General features: G+C 44.0%; 1 protein-coding gene across 4 annotated transcripts in view; it reads right to left on the reverse strand.

Annotated features, from left to right (window-relative positions):
* Positions 1–21384, reverse strand: part of FSCN1 (fascin actin-bundling protein 1) — a 77609-nt gene that overhangs the window by 40099 nt on the left and 16126 nt on the right. For 2 of the 4 annotated variants that reach the window (XM_089540837.1, XM_089540836.1), the window contains exon 2: positions 9319–9418. The exons of the other annotated variants lie outside the window; for them this stretch is intronic. In XM_089540837.1, the coding sequence (XP_089396963.1) occupies positions 9319–9404 (86 nt within the window). In that variant the 5' untranslated portion in view covers positions 9405–9418. The remainder of the gene's footprint in view (positions 1–9318; positions 9419–21384) is intronic. 4 annotated transcript variants of the gene reach the window in all.

The following is a 21384-nucleotide window of genomic DNA, read 5'->3' on the forward strand; positions in this document are numbered from 1 at the left end:
GTTCATATACATTTAATCAAGCCAACTTTTTGCTTGTGTCAGACTATGGAAGAGTCCAAGGGCCATTTTGCATGACCCTGTGTAAAGTGTGAGGATGTGGGGTTAGCGTTTGTCAGCTGAATCCAAAGCAATTGCTTTATCTGAGGTCTGCCAAATGAGGCAGCTGTTACTCTGCCCAAGAAAGTTTCAGGATCCAAGAACTGGAATTTAACTGTGCCTAGCTTCTCCAGTGGTTAGACCAGCCATGTGTTCCCTGAGGCAGATGTATCAGTGCCATTCCAAGCAGTGGCCGTAGCTGAGAATGAGGGCAGCAAAGAGTCATTTTGGGAAGAGCTGCTGGCTTCTGCTCTTGTCTGAGCATGGAACAAAAACTGATCCATTTGTTCTCCAAAGCTACTTTGCTCCAGTTGAGCCTGCCCAGGAAAAAAACCAAAACCTTAAATCGTAAAAGGACGCCAAGCCCGTTTCAGCTCAAATGACCCATGGGAAAGTGGGGAGGGTCTTCTTTTATTTTAAAATCCATTCCAGAGCCTGGTGTATAGAATATGTCAGAACAGGAGAATACGTTCTTGTCTTGGATGACAAGCCCTTAAAATCCCACATGGCCACATTCAAAATTCTAGAAGAGAATATGGAATCTAATGCTTCCCGGCATTAAGCTGGCTACTAGGGAAATTAGGAAGACACCTCTGCCTTGAGATCCAGGCAGTAAAGGGCTGGGGACTGTGTGGCCCTCCAGATGTAGTTGGACTCCAGTTCCCATCTTTTCTCACTGGACTAGTCAGTGGTGACGGATGGTGGGAGTAGTCATTCTTCAACATCTGGAGGCTGCAGGCTACCAGACCTGGCAAAATAATTCAGAATGTAGTTGATTTTAGTCCCTCTTAAAAACAGCAGCACATAAAATGGAGACTGAAGGTGGGAAATATGAACTGAGAATGGCACCATGAAAGATTTTTCTAGCTGTGTAACTCCTAGTACTACTAACCCAAAGGTGTTGTGAAACCATTGTATTTTTCTCTCTTTAACAAAGTGTGGGTGTGTGTAAAGAAAAAAAAGGTGGAAGGGAGAGGCGGGAGGAAACAGGAGGCTTAAAACCACAAGATACTGTGGACTGCTAAAAAGACAAATAAATGAGTCCTAGAGCAAATCAAACCTGAACTCTCCCTAGAAGCCAAGATGACTAAACTGTGACTGTCACACTTTGGCCATATTATGAGAAGACAGGACTCACTAGAAAAGAGAATAATACTTAAGGTAAAAATCAGTAGGAAAAGAGGAATACCCCAAGGGCCACGAAATTCCTGGGATGCAGACTGAGCAAGCAAAATGGGTCACCTGGTCACAGTCTTCCCTACTCAGATGAGATCCATCCTAATTCTGTTTAAACTGCAGAAACCATTTCCAATTTTGTGTCTCTAGGTATAAATTACCATGTTCCATTTGATGCAAACCAGTATCCTCTTTTATTAGTGATGTGTAAGTGGCCACCAAGGAGTCAAGGGACAAAGCTAGGAACACATTCGGTCCTTCCCAGGCGAAGTCCCAACCCAAACAGGAAATCTTTGATAGGTTTTCCTGTCTAGGAAGGAACCAATAACCATAATGGCTGAGCAGCTCTAATCCACCCAAGAATCTAGTCCTGAGAATCCTTTGCTCTTTAGGAAGATGCTGCAACACAGAGTCAAGGACTTTTGAGTGTGACGGCAAACATTGTTTTGAGAGAACGGAATTTCTTTTCTCTTTCACATCCTCATCCCAGGAATCCCAAAGGGACCGGAAATCGAGGGAGGAATTGTGTGAAAAGATATTTCGTGTTCCTGTGACTAACTACTTCATCAACAAAGAACTGTGGGGTAGAAAGTGCTGCTTCAGCGTCTTTTGGCTCACCTCTGCCAGCGGCTGTATTCCCAGGTACAAACCTGACTTGTGAAACACAGCACTTTACGTAGGATTGGGCAAACCTCGCCGACATCTGTTTTATGCCAGCCTCTTGTATACATTTGTGTGGGGGTTACCCCCCGACAGGGTGGGGCTACCATCATCCTTCTCCCTATGTTGCCAAGGCACCCAAACTTGACCTGGTTTATTTCAGCTTCCTTCCTCGCCTCCAGGCCTTGGCAATGGAGCAGGCCCGGGTTCTCTTTCTGACTCATTCTGGTTGCTGTGTGTCATGAGGTAGGAGCTGGCAGGTTGCCTGAGGGAGTGTTGCCTTGTGCACGGCGTCTGCTGAGTTGCATGCGCAGTGTTTTTACAGCTGTGTCGTCCAAAGGTAGGCTGCGAGCCAACAAATGGCCATCCTTTCTGCAGTTTCCTTCTCGAGCAGCTGGCACGGCTATGTTGGCGCATGGCAAGCCATTGATCCCTTGCTTTGGCTTAAACACCTCTGTGCACCAAGTACTTGCGGCACTTTATTCTCATGGAGTGATATAAAACTGGCATCCGAGACTCCAGTGTATGAAATTGTTTGGGACATGGTAGAAAGATCTCCTCCTCCTGCATATCCTACCCTTTCTCATGGTATTTTTAAAGACATTGGCTGGCATCTTGTTGAGCAGTTATGAATGCATAAGGGAGACCTACGTTTCTGTAACTTTCCTGGCCTTGTTCCCACTATGGTTTAAACTGGATCATGATTGGAAATGATCTGGTTTAAATCCCCATGGTTCCCACTTAATTCAAGTTGCTGAAGCGGTTTGGAAAGGGGGGAGCGTGGTTTTTGCCCATTTAACCCACGTCAAAAAGACTTGGGTAAAATGGGGTGTTTTTTGGGCTGAATCGATTTATTTAGAAGTAAATAAATATGTGTCAATCACCATTATTTTTGGAGAGAAGCGACTATCAGGGCATCACAGGGTTCTGTCCTGGGCCTAGTGCTATTGAACATCTTCATCAGTGACTTGGATAATGGAATGGAGGGCATGCTTATCAAATTTGCAGATGACACCAACTTAGGAGGGATAACTAATATCCCAGAGGACAGGATCAGAATTCAAAATGACCTTAGCCGATTCCCACCAAGCGTTTGCTGTACTTCGGAAAGTGCTCACCGGAAAGCTAGGCCTCAGTTTACTAAGCAGATGGGCTGGCCAGAAGTGACCAAAAAAGAGCCGATTTCAAAAAACCCATGTGGCGAAGGGAAGAACTGGGCCCCTCCGGTCTCTGAGGAAATTAGAGCCCCGTTCAGCCCATGGGATGGCTAATTGCCAAGCGATCATCAAGAACAAGCCCTGTCTAGGGAAACCTGCTTGGCTATTACAGCGCAGATGGTGGGTGTCTGCCACCCCCCATCTGCCACAGCTGCCATGGCTGTAAGGGGATTATGTCAGTCACAATCTGGAGCACAAGGCCTGAAGGTTATAAAAGTTACTTTTAACTAGCATGGTCACTTACACATTGCCAACAAGAATAAACAAGTCAAGTGTTGTGGTTTGAGTGCTGGACTTAGGGGGTTGGGAGATGCAGGTTTGAATCCCAGCTCAGCCATGCAAACCCACTGGGTAGCCCTGGGCAAGTCACCCTCTCTCAGCCTCAGAGAAAGGCAATGGCAAACCTCCTCTGAAGAAATCTTGCCAGGAAAACACTCCAAGAACAAAGGGGAAAACAAATCTGCTTATATTTGCATGAGCTAATTTTACACTAGTGTGGAGTAGTGGTTTGAGTCTCGGACTGTGACTCTGGAGAACAGGGTTTAATTCCCAGTTTGGCCATGACACCCACTGGGTGACCTTGGGCAAGTCCCAGGCTCTCAGCCTCAGGGAAAGGCAGTGGCAAACCTCCTCTGAACAAATCTTGCCAAGAAAACCCCTTAGGGTTGCTGTGAGTCAGAAATGACTTGAAGACACACCCAACAACATAATTTTATCTTTAGATGTCAATTTAGAACTAGTTATTATAAATAGCAATAGGAATGCAATACATCTCTTTACTGTGTGGAAGTCTGTAACCAGCGGGGCTTTGTTTCCATATGGCCCAACATTTCACACATGAAAACTGGGACACATGTTCATATTCAGAGTGTGCTCAAGATGGCAAAGGTTATTAGTGAGAAAGAAGAACCAAGGTATGAGAGGCTGCAGCCATTTGCTTTTGCCTGAGCCTCCTGGGAAGGGCAGGCCTCCGTCCTCTTGTCTCTTTTTGTTGAGTTAATTGAGAATAAACTACTTTTTCTCTTTTTTGCAGCAACCAAAGTAATTGCAAGGGCAAAGGGGGAAAGTGAGAGGAGCAGAGAGACAATGGAATATTTTTAAAGTAGCCGAAAAAGCAGGAGGATAGAGGATGAATTGGGACTGTTCCTGACAAATTGAGACAGTTGGAGGGTATATCCAGTCTCCCATCCAAGTGGTAACCATTGATCGACAACTTCAGGGCCTCTGGCTTTCCCTTTGTAGGATTCTTAATCTTTAAACTGCACTTGAATGGGACCACCTTTCAGACAAAGATCGCATTTTAAAACAATAGTTGTGTGTCCAAATGGACACCCAGTCCTGGCTTCCAAACACCCAGCGGAAACAAATGGACACATTCCATTTATTCTGTGAACAGCCCGATTTCCCCTCATTTTAATGGATTCTTATTTTGGAATTATTTATGTGCCTCCTCTGTGGAATCAAAGCATCTTTCTAGATCTGACTGCTCTGCAATTCTATCTTCTAACCTGGTTTCTGTGTTTTAAGATATAATTGCTAGGAAGGAGGCTGGCATGTGTGTGCTCCTCCTTGTGGGATAATCCGGGTCAAGGCGTGAGAGGCAAAAATAATGAATGATGACGGTGAATAACGCTTGGTGTGATTCTCTCTCTAGGAATTTTGCTCAGCAGTTTCTTGTTTCAAAAGTAGGTAACTAGGACTCTTGTTCTGCAGCTGGCGAAATGGAAATGGGAGAAATCATATAGCTGCCTTTGCCCAAAAAGATGGGAGAAAATTAGGTTTGTGGCACAGACCAAAAGAAATATGGCAATTTGTGTGCGGGATCAAATCACGGCTTCATCTAACACTGTATTGCTGATTTGGGTTTTGATGAGCACCGATACAGTGGCCATGTGTCCTGCTTATAGATAACAGTCCTCTGTTGGAAGGCATACTTAATCTGGTTTAAAGCTAAAGTATTTATTATACATTAGATTCCCAAGTCACCAGGTCACAGTCTTCTTGGCTGTGGTGAGAGGCATTGTATTGCTATTTAAATCATTGTTGCTGTGTTCTATGTTGTTCATTGTGCAACAGCACCTGGGCATTGGCGCTTGTTGTGCAATGTTGCTGTTCCACACATAGGTTGCATAGTGCTCATGTAGCATATTTACATGTGTAGATATTTCCTCCACACTGAAAGAATGTTGGATTTTAGCCACAATTTGTAAAGATAATATAACATGATTCAGCCCTGGTCATGGACCGATGCTGGTCAGGAATTGTAACCCAGCACTCCCTCATTCTAGTTATCTTCGGTCTTCTTCTGGATGGAGCAGGTCTTTTCACTGCAACAGACAGACATGGCCAGAGTTTGCAAAAATTACTTTTGGGGAGTGTAATTTCCAGAATCCTCCAACTACTGGCCACGATGACTGGGGTATTTGGGCAACCCAAAGTAACTTTTCCAAACTCTGAACATGGCTACCCCTTTAAAATCATCCATAAGGACCTTTTAAAATTAGGGTGGTAGTGGTGGTTGTATGCCTTCAAGTTGTTTCTGACTTATGGTGACACTAAGGCAACCCCATCATGGGGTTTTCTTAGCAAGATTTGTTCAGAGGTTTGCCATTGCCTTCTCCTGAGGTGTGTGTGTGTGTGTGCATGTGTGTGTGTGTGTGTACGCATTCATACACATAAATATTATTTCCAACAGATAGTGGATTACCCACGAGAAGCAGAGCTGACTGATGGAGAATCTATGCACCGTAAACAATGGGTTCTTCCTTGGATCCCAGTCCTGTTGCAACACACTTTGTTCCTGCCAGCTAATGACATTTCAGATGTCAGGTTTCCTAGATGACAGATCCGGTGTGGCATTCCTTCAAGAAAGTGTCATGGGTTATCCCTGACTGTTGTGTCATCACCTCCAGTGTGTTGCTGGCAGGCCAAGGCCTCCTTCATGGGGCAATACTAGTGAGTCCTCTGTTACTTATAATTGAATGCAATCCAATGAATCCCAGTAAGGAAGACTTGAAAGTTGGGGGGAAATGAGGTGTGGCAGCAGAAGCTCTTGTCTTCTGGCTATTGTCATTTTCCATTGTCTGCTTGTGGAGAAGCCCTGGCTGGGATGGCATTTTACCAGCCAGGCGAGTAGTGCCAAGGTTAAGCTGTTCAAGGATCCAAATAAGGAGATAAAATTCGCAGTAGGGAGCTGGCCCTTGTAACTTCCACACACCCACACACCTTCGTTGTGCGGCTGTGTGACCTTGCGGAAGTGACTTTGTATCTTCTTAGCCACCTTGGCTTCCTGGAGCTTGTTCATAATTTGCTGTGACAAAAGTGATCTGAAGATTATGAGCCTCCCATTGCTTTGTGGTTATTCAGCTTAAATCAAATTAGGTTTTTACTAGTTAACTAGTTAGCGCATTATCATTAAATTTCAATTGATTTAATTCCTGTTGTTGAATTATGAATGAACCGAACACTAATAATAACAACAACCTAAATAAATAAACAAAGACATTTGCTGTGTTCAGAAGAGCCAGCATGGTGTAATGATTTGAGCTTTCAATTACAACTGCTCTGGAGAACAGGGTTCAAATCCCTGTTCAGCCAAACAGACTCACTGGTAAAGTCACACTCTCTCAGCCTCAGGGGAAGGCAATGGCAAACTTTCTCTGAACAAATCTTGGCAAGAAAACCCCATGATTGGTTCGCCTTAGGGTTACCAGAAGTTGGAACTGACTTGAAGGCACACAACACAAATAACAAACATTTTAACACTTGCACCCCAGACTGAAAGCAAAATGTATGCCTGTTTACTTTTGCCTTGTGTCAGGCTTTGGAAATGTTACTTTCCCAAGTAAGTGGCATGGACAGTGGAAGGCTGACTGAGGATTCTGGGGCTTGTAATACAAAAATACAGCCTGAGTATGTATGCATTATTTTACCAGAGCTCCATTGGACACAGTAAACATCCAGTGGTCTGTTGTGTTTTGTTGATCCGTAAAGTTGTATAGGTTTGCATTCTTTAGCAGCACCATCTGAAGTGTGTTTATTTCCAACAAACTTCCTCTCAAGTGGAGCTTCCTCCCTGTTGAGTCTACAGATCTCTACCAGGCAGAGTAAATGTGTCAGGAGGCTGCTGGTGGTTGTGGCATTTGTTGCTGTATTTTGTGTGTGTCCTATAACAGTGTATTTTGCAATATAGTGGCACTCTAAGGGGGTACTCTAAGGGGGGGGGGATATTAAATATCAAGAGGCAAAAATGTGCCCTTCAAACTACAACTCCACCTCAGCAAACTACACCCTCGCTCTTTGCAAGAGCCCAAGTGCAAATTTGACAAATCACTCCCTATAGTTAGCTTCCCCCTTCCTTATTGTGGTGCCAGGGCTCACTCTCCACTCTGCTGTGCATCCACTTTCTAGCTTGAAGTAAGTGGGCTGCATTAGATGTTCTTTATCCTATCTCCCTAAGTAGGTGAGAAGAAATAATATCTCGTTTTCACCTTGCTCTGGGAAGATTTCTGTCTTTATTTCCAAAGAGGAGGAGAAAAAAATCTCTATGTGTATTTATGAATGTGTTTGAAAAACATGATGTGAGCAACTATGGGTCGTACTTAACACATAGCACTCAATGACATCCCTGTGGACCACTCCTAGGTTTCAGGGTTTGTTCCATAAATCTCCAGGCCTGGGACAATCCTGAACGGTGAAGCCGTCTGCCTCCAGAGAGACTGTGGTGGTCTATTCTTCAATGCAGCCTGACGCCGAAGTGACATACAGCTAGTAAATATCTCTTGCCGTAGCTGACTAAGCCATTGGTATACCCGGAATTTGAGAAATGCTTTGCTTGGTGCTCTGCTGGGAGAGGAGAGGAGGAGACAGGAGGGGAAACTGCAACCACCGCCTCCCAGTTCTCAAAAGGGGAAGTCCTGGGAGGAAATTGCTGCTGAATGAGTGAGATGATGGGAGCCCCGTTGGTTTGGAATGACTAAGTTTGGCAGTGCTACCTGCCTGCTGTTTTTCCTTTTATGGTGGATTCGAGAGACCAAGTGGAAAGAGGATCAGAAGGGATCCACCCTGCCCCTGTCAGGCAAGAGGAAGTGGCCTTCATGCGCTATCTCCAGGCAGCCTGAAGAAGGGTGGAGCTGTTTTTTCCCCTTCTCTCTCTCTCTGAACGGTTTTCTGAGTGTGCAGCGATGCATCATCCAGCCATGGGTGTGTGCGCGCAATTGTGCAAGGAAGTGTCTCTGTGTGCGCGATTGTTGTTTTGCTGTACACACTGTGCACATGGCTTGTTTCAGGCCCATACACTACCCAGTGTGACAGACATATACCGTATATACTCGACTATAAGTCGACCTCATTTATAAGGCAAGGGCAGGTTTGGGGGCCAAAATTCTGGATTTTGGTATGACCTGAGGGTAGGTCGAGGTTAAAACCTAAGGGCATGTAACAAAGGATCTAAAGGAGGAAACAAAGGAAAACAATGCCAAGAAACTTTAAAAATCCCAGCAGGCATAGCTGTTTGTGCCCATACTAAAGGCTGGATGGATGGGAGAATAGAGTGGGACAGTGCTTCCAGGGATGATTATGCTCTTGCCTTTCACCAGGGGATGGTTCCTTTTTAAAATAAGAGTTAAAGTACAGTATTTACATCGACCCATGGATAAGTCGACCCAGGTTTTTGGGGTCAATTTGTGACTAAACTGTCTAGACTTATATATGAGTATATACAGTAATATGTGCTCATGAATTAGCATGCACAGCCAGCACAACTATTGTGAGGAGCAATGGGAATTGCAGTCCAACAACTGCAAGGGTGGGAGATATAATTTCTATTCCTGCTTGACAGTAAGTCACTATCTTATATGCTAACCTACCTCACAGGGGTGTTGGAAGGATACATGCCCTTAGGCCCTGAGGAAATGGGATAACCACCCAGCTGTCATCTTGTTACCTGAGTAGGTGTGCCCTGAGGTAAGAACCACTAACTGATCCCCACAAACCTATGCAACAGCATCACTATAAAATGCATGGTATGAATAAGGGGTAAGATTCATGCTGCCCTCCAGATCTTGTTCAATTGCAACTACCATCTAGACCTGATGGGAACTGCAGTCCATCAACATCTGGAAGGATGCAGGACTCTCGCCTTGGAACAGTTTGCTTCACAAACACTTACCAGTGATGACTGATGGGCAATTGAGGCTGAGAGAGATGATAACACTCCCCTTGTGCTACGTGAGGCCGATCAGATTGTGTGTTCATCGAATATTACTGCCCTAAAACCATAGAGACAGCAGGCATTATACAGCAGTTAGTTGTACTGGGACTTGGATGATCCAGTTTCCAGCACTTGCCAAGTTGAAAATTACTGTATATACTCATGTATAAGTCTAGAAATTTAGGTCAAAAATTGACCTCAAAAAACTTGAGTTCACTTATCCATCGGTCAATGTAAGTACTGTATCTTAACTCTTATTTAAAAGCAGGAACCATCCCCTGGTGAAAAGCAAGCGCATAATCTGTCCTGGAAGCACAGGCCCCCTCTACTCTCATCCATCCAGCCTTAAGAGTAAGCACAAAGAGTTATGTCTGCTGGAATTTTGTAGGTTCTTTGACAATGTTTTGATTTGCTTCATCCTTTAGATCCTTTGCTATATGCCCCTAAGTTTTACCCTCGACTTATCCACAGCAAAATCCAGCCTAAAAGTGGTGTTTCAGAAGCAAAGTGTCCAGTCCTGGTTGTGTATAATCAGGGAACTTCCACTGAGTTTAGAGGAAATTATGTTTTAGTAAATGCAATATAGGATTATTATGCAGGCTAAACTTGGCTGGATACACAGAACGTGTGGACTTGAAATTCAGGGGAATTTCTGAAAGAAGGAAAGTGAAAGCTTTGATAAGGGGGAAGTCACTCTGGGTCTGGCTGTTAGCCTTTTGGCTATGGGGCCACTGTTAGATGTGCCACTTCTATCCTAATAAAAGCAGCAGCAGAAGAAAGTCTACTAGACCCCCATTTCTTCCTGGGAGTATTGAAGTCTTCTGCCTTTACTTTACTGACGTGTGAGCATAAGGAAGGGACTGGCTGCCTGGTCCCAACATATAGCTATCTATCTTTTACATCAGTAGACACATTTTCAAAACTTGTCCTTTGTAGACGGACATCTAATATGTGCTTCACATACACATGATTAAAATATGACATGTCTAGATGCCTACTGTAAAATGCAATGTTCCTGTGCATTTCAGTTGATTTTAAAAAAGTTTCTATCCCTTATGCCTGTAAGCTGCAGACAGAACTTTTGATGTGCAATGGAGATATCAGAAATGGATGGGATCACAGGGGGAAATGTGGTTTGATGCTCTCAGTCATGAGTCATGTGCATTCAAGATTGTCCTTGGTTTGCAGGAATCAGAAGAGATAGCAGGATATACACAGCTCAGATGTAAACTAGTTTAGTTGTTGTGTGGGAGGTTAGGTGAATGAGTGTATCTTCTCAAGCCCTTGGCAGCCATGTGCCTGAATTTGGTTCCTTGTTTCATGTTCCTAATTCCTAGGGTGTTTCCTGATGAAGGTTTTGCTGTAGAAGTGGTCATCCTGCCTCATTCATTGGATTTAACTGCAGGATTGTCTTTTACTTGCAATTTCCCATGTTTTCCTACTCTTTCTTCCATTGTTTTTCCATTTCCACAAAAAGTTAAAGAGAAAAATACAGTAGATGTGCAACTATTTTAGGATTGCCAACATTAGGGCCTATCTACTTGGAAACAGAGTTTAGAAAAGGTCCTTTTGTTCCAGATCTTTCCAGAAGATACTGAGCCTTCCAGAGTAATGCTGGGCACCTCTTTATAATGTGTTCCACTGTGTCACCCGCTGTCAGTGTCATCAGTGCGACTCACTCCCTTTGAGGTCACAATGAAATGCCCAGCCATGTGATCAATGCCAGAAACTTCATTTTTGGTCTCGGAGGGAGCAACCCACAGAGGCAGGTGACACTGTCGGATACATGTGGAGACAACTACCCAGCATTCTTCCAGAGAGTGCAGATAATGGGATGTTGGGGCAGCTTTGGGGCCAGAATACTTCAGGTTGCTTCCGGCGTTTTCTGGCCTGTGTTGACAGCACCCTTGACCACACTCTGATGTTGCTTGGCCACATGTACCCCCATTTTCCTCTATTACATTTTGGACGGTATGTGTTTGCATTATAGTTTGTACTTCCTACTTGGACACAGGTCTGCATAAGCAAACCAAATAAGAAGAATGTGAAAAGCAGCTGAAGAAATGGGAGGACAGAGGACTAATTGGGACAGTTGGAGGGTGTGTTGCAACCCAAACAACTAATTGTTTGATAAAGAAACAAACAGAGCTTAGTAAAGATGTTAATGCCCAGAATCCTATAGCCAACATTGGCCATGTTGGCTGGGGGTTTCTGGGAATTGTAACATTTCCAAATAGCTTCCCCAAGAGCTCAGGTGTATAAGCATAGTGCCCATTTACAACTATCATCATTGAGAGTAACCAAGTCTCCCTAAGTCTGCACCTAGCCTGGGGGAGCGAAGATCTCGGTCTGGACTGAGACATTGAACCTGTAGCCCTGCCCACTCTATCTTCCCTCCTCTCCATAAATGGATGCACTTTTGAGCACCTTTTCCAGGGTGGAAGGAGAGGACCATGTAAGGAATTGGGATGGAATTCCATAGCAGAATAGGTCAGGTGTCATCGGAGTCTTCAAGGTGAGATGTATCATCTCAGATACCTGGCTAAACCCTAAGGTGATCTCTGTGCTAGCAAAACATTCTGCCATAATGAGTGGCTGCCAGGAGATGGGGGAGGGTAGCTCCATGCTGAAAAAGGAATGCTCCTTGGCTTGGTTGCCTGGCCCTTAGTGGTATTCTGGTTTAAGCTCTTGAAAGGGAGGATGTGGGAGAGAAGGCAAACATTCCAGAGATAGGAAGAGGAGGGGGAGAGAAAGAAAGAGACTGAAGAAGGCCGGAGTGAAGAAAGAAAAAGGACAGCTTGTGCTTTTGGTGCTGGTCTCAGAGGGGTGCATGGGCGGAAGCTGAAGGTGGGGGTGGCAGAGAGAGATGGATGGAGTTATGAAAGAGAAAACAAGGAGAGAGCAGCTGAGTTGGGGAGTTGCGGAGAAGTGGAGGAAAGAGGGAGAAGAAAGAAAAAGAGAGTTGACTTCCTGGGTCCATCAAGCTGGAGTTCAACTTTGATTCTGCCAATGAGCTCTCTGTGCCTCCTCGACTGTATATGTGTCTGTGTGTGTACATGGGCATATGTGTTGCGAGAGTCTTTTGCCGCCTCCTGCTCCCATCTCCACTCCCCCAACCCCCAGCAGACAGGCTGGAAACACATTGCACATGTTGTCTCTTTGACATTCCAGGCATTCTCCTCTTCTTTCCCCCTCACTTGCTTTCCAGGGCTGGAGAGAGACTTGTCTCCATTTATGGAGAGGAGAGGAGGTCAGATAGGCAGGGTTACAACCAAAAAGGAGATCCAGAGACTTGGGGAGTCAAAGGAAAAAGCAAGGTCTCAAGACAACAAAGGATGCTTTAAAAAAAAAGACTAAAGATGGATCTTTTACCGCATTTTCTTTTTAAAATGGGGACATAGCCTTTAAAGCAGTGCCCCCATTCCTTGCAGCTTCCAGGTGTATTGGGCTACAACCCTTATCAGGTTGGATTGCACTTTGACTGGTATATCAAATGACAAAAAGGACAATATTTTCATGTCCTCCCTAGTGCATTAGTTGTCTCTGCAAGAAGTTAGTTGTTGGATTCCTTTTGAATGTGGGAGAGCTTTCAAAAGTCCTATCTGCCCCATGTGATGCTGAAAGGTGGCCTTGGAGATTTGCAGAGCTAGGGAATGTTACAGCTCCCTAAATCTCCTAACCAGCCTGGCCAGTGGCAATGCTGGCTGAGGGCTTATAGCAGTTGTAGTCCAAAAAAGTAACTTTTATAAGCTCCGGAGAGAAGGGGGTATCAGGTAAAAGGCTGAAGGGCATCTAATCTTCATATCTAGCATCCTATGGCAGCTAGAGCTTCATTGATGCCATTTCACCTACACCTCTTCCTCTCACAGGCCTTCCCAGGGATGGCGGTGACATGATAAGACTGCTTTAAAATGTTTTCTGATGATGAAACATTTTGATTACTCATTTTTTTCAAAAAGGCTGGCAGACAGTTTTGCAGATGGATGAGGCCTTTGCTTATTATGCCCTGAAGTATCATTGCAGAAAGGCAGCTGGAAATTTTGCACAGAAGTAAATGATGTTGGTGATGGCACAGATAGAGCTATATGATTTCAATTGGCTTTGCTTCCATTTTTAACTTCTCAGATTGTGTGCAAGAAGATGATGGTTTGTATGCAGCACATGGATAAGAACAGAGATAGGAGAAGTAACCTTGAACCTTGGGGGGGGGCATTACACATCACCTCCTCCATAGGCTGAATGAGTGCACAGAAACAGGTGTGAGGCTGTTCTTGTTGCATTGCACACTGCTACCATGCTCTCCTGATTTGACAGTCATTGACAGGAGTTTTCATGCATGCAGAGAACACCTGCCTCAAGCTCTGAGTTTCAACTCCCAGAAGTTCCAGACAGCATAGGATTATGGGAGACGTTATCAAAAATATCAGGTGGGTCACAGGTTCCCAACCCTGTCCTATATGCAAACAGAGATGTTGATTGACTTACGACCTTTATGTGTAGGTGCTGTCTTTGCAGATGAGAACTTCTTCCAGTGAATATCAAATGGACATTTGTTGGGGGATTGTGACACAGGTAGGCCAGAGGACATGGATAATAGATAGCTCATGTGACTAGTAGCCATTGCCAGCTTTATCCTTCATGAAGCTGAAGCATCTGGACTAATCCCATCTCTCTGCTCCAGGCCCACCCATGTGAGGCCCAGGAGAAGAAGCAGCATTGTGTGCAAACAGTATCCCAGAGCCAGGGAAATAGTGCCCATCTGGTGGCATGAATTCCACTCATGAAGAAGTATGCTCTGGATTGGGCCTCCATTATAAGCCAAGAAGGACATGGCAAGATTATCCTCTGTTAAGTTGTTGAGGTGGCAACTAACCCATTCTAAAACATCATGCCTCTTACAGTCCTCACTGCTGGATACCTCTTCTCCTAACTTGGCCTCCTTTATTCTTGGCCAACAGAATGCCAGCTGGTAAGGCAGGAATTGGCCTTCATGGCAAGAACAGGGCAATGAGGTTCCCATTATTGTTTCTGACTAACTCAATTAGATGGTGAAAAAGCATGAATTAGGAGTAACATGTGTTTGATCTGCTGTAAGTGGCAGATAGTATGAGCAGCAAAATGCCCAGGTGTGAGATCTGGAAAGTCCCAGTTTCAAGTTCCCTGTTCTACCAACTCAGTGTTGGTCTTAATGTCAAGCTATGAACTTCTCAAGCTAATATCATTTTCCCACTGCTTCTCCCTGACCTTCTTAGTAGCAAAGACGTGTTCTTGGTACATCCCCTGTTTCACTTTCATACCAGTTAATTTGTTATATCTTTCTCTAATGCAGAGGCTGGGAGGAAGTAGATGACAATCTAAAGGTAGATCACAGAGAGTTGTGTGCAGTATTTTGGCATTCCCAACGGTTTAATAATAGCAATGAAATGTAAGATTTAAATTTAAAGGGGTGGAGAATGCAAACATGGTGTTTTTGTACCATGCCTTTCTCAGCCTTGGTGTTTCACCTCTGCAAGATATTACCATTCACTAACTTCCTTTGACCTGGTCTTTGTGTGGTTCTGCTGCTCAGCTTTAGTGTTTGGAGTCAGAAAGAGATTTGGCTTGGTTTATGCAGGTTATGTCTATGACTAGCTTCTGGGAACAGTAATTGGCTCCATCACCACCGCTAGGAACTATTTGGCACTGTGCTCCATCTTCTGAGTCACCATTTTGAACCTGGGTCTGCTTCTGAGTCATCATTTTGCATCTAGTTCCATTCCTGATCTGTTTTGTCTCCGTTTCCATGCAGATGTTCTATTCTGTCCCGAGTTTTCACTTGGCTCTGACTGGGAGACTTTGAGATTCTTGTTAACAAAGAAGATCCACAGGTTTGTGCTATGCTGACTTCTCCGATAAGGTATCCTGAGGGCTATATTTGTGTGAATGTGGGCAGGTGAGTGAGAATTAAAAATCCTTTGCTACCTCATAGGACTACAGGTTCCCAGAGAATGATTCATTAAACCAGTGCGCAATTTGTGCCCATCCAGATGTGGTTGGACTGTGATTTCCATCAGCCAATGGTGAGAAATTATAGGAGTTACAGTCCAACCACATCTGCATGGCTCCAGGTTAGCTACCCTTGCTATAAACCAGTTTATGTCCATAGTGCAGATATGAACTCAGAATGAAAGGTCTTCATTTAAGGCCAGAGGGTCATTCGCTTTTGGCCTAATGATCCAGAGTTACCCCATGTCTGAATATGTCCCCACAGAAGAACACACACTTTGGAAATTGCCCATTGGCGGCTCTTAGCACAACCTGTTTCCTTTTTCATGCAGGAAATAAGCCTTAGATGGTGATAGAAAGTTGTATCTGAGATTGGCCAATAAGATTTTGTTCTCATTTGATGTTGCACAGAACAAGAGAAAAGGAAACAGGAAACTATTGAGCAGCTGGGGTCTGTGGCAAGCAAAGAGGGTGTCTCTTTGGCTTTGCCTGGAACATATGGTAGAACGGTTCCCTTTTCTGAAGTTGCTGGTGGGTTCCTCTTTGTTGTGTTAGCTACACAATAAGGGACTAGAAGTGAGACCTATAACAGTGTGTTGCAATGTAGAGTGCCACTGTTCAGGATGCCAGCCAGCCAGCCATGGCCCTTTTCATGGCTACTCCTTTACATCTTTCATCTATGTGTCATAACAACAAAGCCAGTTGTGTGTGTTTGTTTCTTTGATTAATTTATATACCGCTTTTCTGTATATATGGGTTCCAAGGTGACTTTGTTGTTGCGTGCCTTCAAGTTGTTTCCGATGTATAGTGAATTCAAGTTTGAAAGCTTCACTCTTTCTGTTTGTATTTTGCATATAAATATTTCCCAGTTTCCAGAATGGTGCAGATGGCTCTTCCTCAGAATTGCTGGTCAGCCCAGTTAATATTGGTTTCCAAGTAAGTCAGAACTCATAGACAGGGACTGTGTATTTGGGGATAGCATCACACAGGTTTTAGCACTATAGATGTCTTCATTTCTCACAGGCTCTGACCATTGGCTATGCTGGCTGTACTTCTAAGAGTTGATGTCCAAAACATCTGAAGAACCAAAGGCATAGATCCAGTGCTATAAGGAGGTGGGACAACCTCTAAGGTATTCTGGGATTTGCCCAGAAAGGTCCTCACAAAACCTATATTTGCAGCAATACAGGCCAGAAACCTGCTTGAAATAATAAATTTGAAATTGCAGAGATTTTCAAGACGGTGAATTTTACCTTCCCAGCAGTTTTACGATGCTTAAATGCAAAGGCAGCATCACCTCCTATTAAAGGAGGCCTTCACCAGAAAGAATTATTATTTCTGAAAGAACAGAACAAAGAAAATCTACTTTTGGAATACTGTAAATGAAGCAATACTTTTACCTGCTGCTAAGCAGAGTTCAGTTAAAGTCTGCTGGAAGCAGAAAGTACCAGCCCACAGAGGAGGCTGTCTTTTGTTTCTCTGTGTGATTTATTTCCCTGGCTTCAATTGCCTCTTTTCATTCTTCTTCCATCGAGGGTGGTTAAGTTCTGCTGTGTTTGTCCATTGACTGTGACCGGATTGCATCACCACTTCCCACACAGTGGGGCAAAAAATAAAAATATTACCTGTCCCATGAAAAAATGACCTGACCAAACTCTGCAAGAGTCACTACTTCTTTTCTTTGGTTTGTGAGAGGAGCACTACCGTCTCTCTGTATTGGTGAGATTGGGTCATTTCTCCTACGCAGAGACAGCAGATTTACAAAAGAAACATGGCCAGAAGGGTAAACCATGCAGAAACAGGAGATGTAGACTCTTGAAAGGGCTGATCATTTTTACATTCACATGGTCTAAAAGTAGAGAGATCTTGCCTTCAGTCCAGAAGCAATGTGTTATCTCTTTCATCAGAGACTTGGGAGACATATGCACAAAGTCTTCCAACAGTCTGGGTTCTTTTGACAGAGCTTGGGAAACTTACTATTTTATACTACAACTCTCCAAACCTCCCAGCAAATATGGCCCACAACTGGCTGTCATCTCTGATTGCCTCATGTTTCTGACAATTCTTTAGGACACTTATTGGGTAAGGTTTTGTTTTCCACCAACCTCGTCTTGGTTCCCGTCAATTTGTATAGATCTTGCTGCAGCTTCCTCCACTTTAGAGCCCAACAGCTGACTTCAGCACATTGCCATATAGAAGCAGAACATCTTTCATGAGACAAGAGGGGGAATGAGAAGAGGAAGTATCGGCAGGAAGAGGCGCCACTACCTCTGCCTTGCATCTGCAGGGGAAGTGACTGGACTGAATCTCCAGAACACATAGCCCCAAACGCACCACATCTGGTTTCCAGTCCACATGGACCCCAAGATGGGTAGTGCAGGGCTCAAGTTCCCACTTGACTAGGCTGGAGATGAGTCCCTATTAAAATGGACTAGCAAACATGGACCCAAGGGGTTGGCCGCATGAGCCATATAAAACATTCTCCCCATATCCACTTGGATGAGGGTCCAGACGATGCTTGAACCTGTTCTGGTGCAAGCTGTCCAGATGATGTCCACTTGGGCAATGAATCCATAGTATACTCTCCTTAAAACATCTGGAGCCCTCCATTGTGATACCAGGTAGCCATTTACAACACAGCCTGCCTGACCACCATTCAATCTGGCTCTCTGGGACTCTGTTCCTATGATATAACTGTTGGGTGGTTCTCCAATTTTTGTACAATCCGTCCCGCCATTCTAAAAGGTTGAAATTTCTGGCCATGAGAGCCTTAATCTAAATGATGTGGATTTCTTGAGCTCGTCTCTTTTGCCATTAGTTCTGCTTACCAGCAGAATGTGGCCCCTGAAAACTTCTCTGAACACAAATTTGGCCCTCTGTCTGAAAAGAGTTCCCTACCCTTCTTGTGAATTGTTGTAATTTACATGTATTGCATTTAAACAAATAAAATATGGTGTCTGCATCTTTACTGCAAATCTGTCACCTTCTGTGGTCTGGGGTGGGTGGGTGGATGCTCTCTGCCATAGGTACTTGCTCTGATCCCAAGGCTTGTCCAGCACAAGGTTGAAGAACTAGGTCAATTTTACCAACATGTGCAAGGCTGCTTGAGGGTTCCTGGGTGAAAGGAGGACATCACACCAACAGAGAGAGCTCCCTGTGTTCCAACCAGTTGGCCAGCAGTCATCCAGGCCTAGAGCCAGGAGGCACAGCAGGAGTCCAACCCCAAACAAAAAGGCCAGGACAGAGACTGGCCCAAGGCACCAGCATGACAGCAGCAAGACCAGTCATAGAGCAAACAAGGGAGATCCATCTCTGGGCCCTAAGACTTCTAATCTGGCAAAGATTTGGAACAACCAATGGTGAAAGTTAAAGGAGAAAGTGCAAAAGCAGGGCTGTATCTAAACATGAAACAAAAATAATGACCAAAGATGATTTACATAAATTTATAGTAGACAATGAAGGCATTGAAACAATTAAATATTTTGTTCCCCGAAGCTCAGTCTGTAATCAAAATGGAGATGGCAGAAATCATGAAGGAGACTAAGATTTGGAAGTACAGCCATAAAGCTCCTCAAACGTAAAGATATTGCAGTAGATATCAAAGTCAGAATCATTTTGTATGCTGCTTTGAATATGCCTTAAATCCAGAAAAGCAAGATATAAATACATAAACAAACACAGCCATTACAGCCATGTAGAAGGAAGGGGTCGCGTGTAAGGCTGAAGAAGAAGGAGAAGGAGGAAGGTGGGAGATGGGTAGGAATGCAAGGGGCATCCTTCACTATGTCTACTAGAGAACCTTAAGCCTTCTGGAAATATATACTGCATAGATATAGAAATCATGAATGTTCAGGGAGCAACACATTTGTACAACATTTTATGTGCTTTCTTCCTGAGCTGTTTTTTCTTCTTCTTTGTCCCCTTTTAAATTGACTCACGAGGACTAGAAACTTTTAAAAAACAGCCTAGAATGGAAGCTGGAATGTTCCAAATTCTAATAAGAATCCAGACGAAGAATCCCACGAAGGTCCCTTAAGGCCATCCACTGTACTATGCACAAACTCTGCTAACCCATATCATAGCATTAAATCATCCTGGATTGAGTTCATACTTTCTCTCACCATATAAAGCTAAGGCGGGTGCTTATTTATAATTCTGCCTTATCTGAACATGAAGGGATGCTTGCTAATCCTGCCGTCAAAAAAAAGCAAGCCCACAATGGATGAATGGCAGGACACAGTATATTAATAGAGTCAAAAGGCTGCCAGTTAGCCCCAGACAGTAAGTGATATTGTTTGACTTTTCTACTCTGATCTTATCTACCAGGAAAGCATTCTGAATTCATGAGTGGTGGCATATTAAAACTAATTTTGGTCAGCTACCAGATCTTGATATTTGCCCTCTTAGAATCCACAAAGGTTTATTTTATTCCTTAATTACATTTTGGACTTAGAACAAATACGTTTCAGACCTTATTAATTCCCAGAGTAGGTTCAGGAAGGTTTGGTCTTAGATTATGCAGACCTAGAAGGGTGGGTGAGAATATGGAAAATATTGTTGTAATGAATATAATGCAACATTTATTTTGCAGTGATCTGTCAATCATTGTAACAACAAACCTGTACTACTAGCCAAGATGGTTATTATTCCAGAATAGGAGGCTAAGTTAGGCTAAGACCACTGAGTTGAATATTGGGGGAAACCCCTTTTCCCCTCTGTGTTTTATTCCCCTGCTTCATTTCCTAGTGGGCTGCAAGGAGAGGAGAAGTCCAGTTGTAAATCTTGAAATGCAGGTGTTTATCATGACAATTCCTAAGCCCTTCCTCCAAAGGAGGGCTGTAAAATGCTCTTCCGATTCTTGAATGTGCGCACACACTTAAACACAAGAGTTTGCAGCTATATATTCTCACTGGGGAAATCAATTTTCTCTGTAGCCATCACAAAGCCCAGAGGGAACAAGGAAACCAGGTGTGGTGGTGGCAAACCAGGTGTGGTGGTGACAGGCGATAACCAGCATCCCTGCTACTCAAAAGGTCCCAAGGATTGAACCCATACAGTAACTCCAGTACTGCAGTAGAGATTGTTGTTACCAGAGGCCTGACCAACTTGCTTGCAGAGGGCTTTGGACACTAACTGCCCAACTCCTGTTCTAAATTGTCTTTGAAGCCCTCCAAGCTAATGGCATCATTTAAGAAAAAAGGCACAAATACTGCAATGCTCTTGTGTTGTGATGCTTAGGTTGCTCATCAGGGCTGGTCCCACCATTAGGTTGAGTGAAGCGGCAGATTTGAGAGAACAGAAAAAGGCAGCAAATGGTTGGTTATTATTTACAGAATATTGTACTTCTGTTACTGAAATGGAGCTGGAGAGAGATGCTGGTATGGTTTTCTACCTTGGGTGCCAGGTTGGCCTTGAGAGCTATGTGCCATGACTTGGAGGGAAGGATGCTTTTTGTTGTTCCACCTCAGGTAGCAAAATGCCTTAGGATGTCCCTGTTGCCTAGCTTCCTTGTTGCTACACAGCATGATAACACAAGGGTTGTTTCCCCAGTTGCCTAGGGAATAGAGACATGTTCCCTGCTGTGACGTCTGTTTCAAGTAAGAGTTGGTCCTGATGGCCAACTGTGTGGGTTAGAGGTCCCAGAGCTATTAGATCCCTGCCTAGAATCTAGCTGAATGTTGTGAGCTCTCTCTACCCAGCCACCCAGCCATCTCCAATATCCAAAGTAGGGCATCTTTGCAGCTTGCATGCAGGGGTAGCTGTGTTGGCCATTTAGTTAATTCAAACAAAACCTCACCAAACAGTGATACTTTTATTGGCCAACCAAAATGCACAATATACTTGTTGCAAGCTTTCAAAGCTCCACTGGCTTCTTGTTTGCAGCTTGTAAAAGTTTTGGGGGGAAGACTGCACCTTTTGTAGCTCTTCTCCTTATCTGGTAGTGCTGTAAACTTGCCATAAGCATCATTACTTTCACAGATGTTTTAAAGTCATGCTGAAGAATTTTGCTAGAGGATTTTGCACATAACCCTTATATCA

Source organism: Sceloporus occidentalis, unplaced genomic scaffold, assembly GCF_023333645.1.
Source record: "Sceloporus occidentalis isolate IW3139 unplaced genomic scaffold, rSceOcc1.0.p SCAF_10, whole genome shotgun sequence".
Taxonomy (NCBI): domain Eukaryota; kingdom Metazoa; phylum Chordata; class Lepidosauria; order Squamata; family Phrynosomatidae; genus Sceloporus; species Sceloporus occidentalis.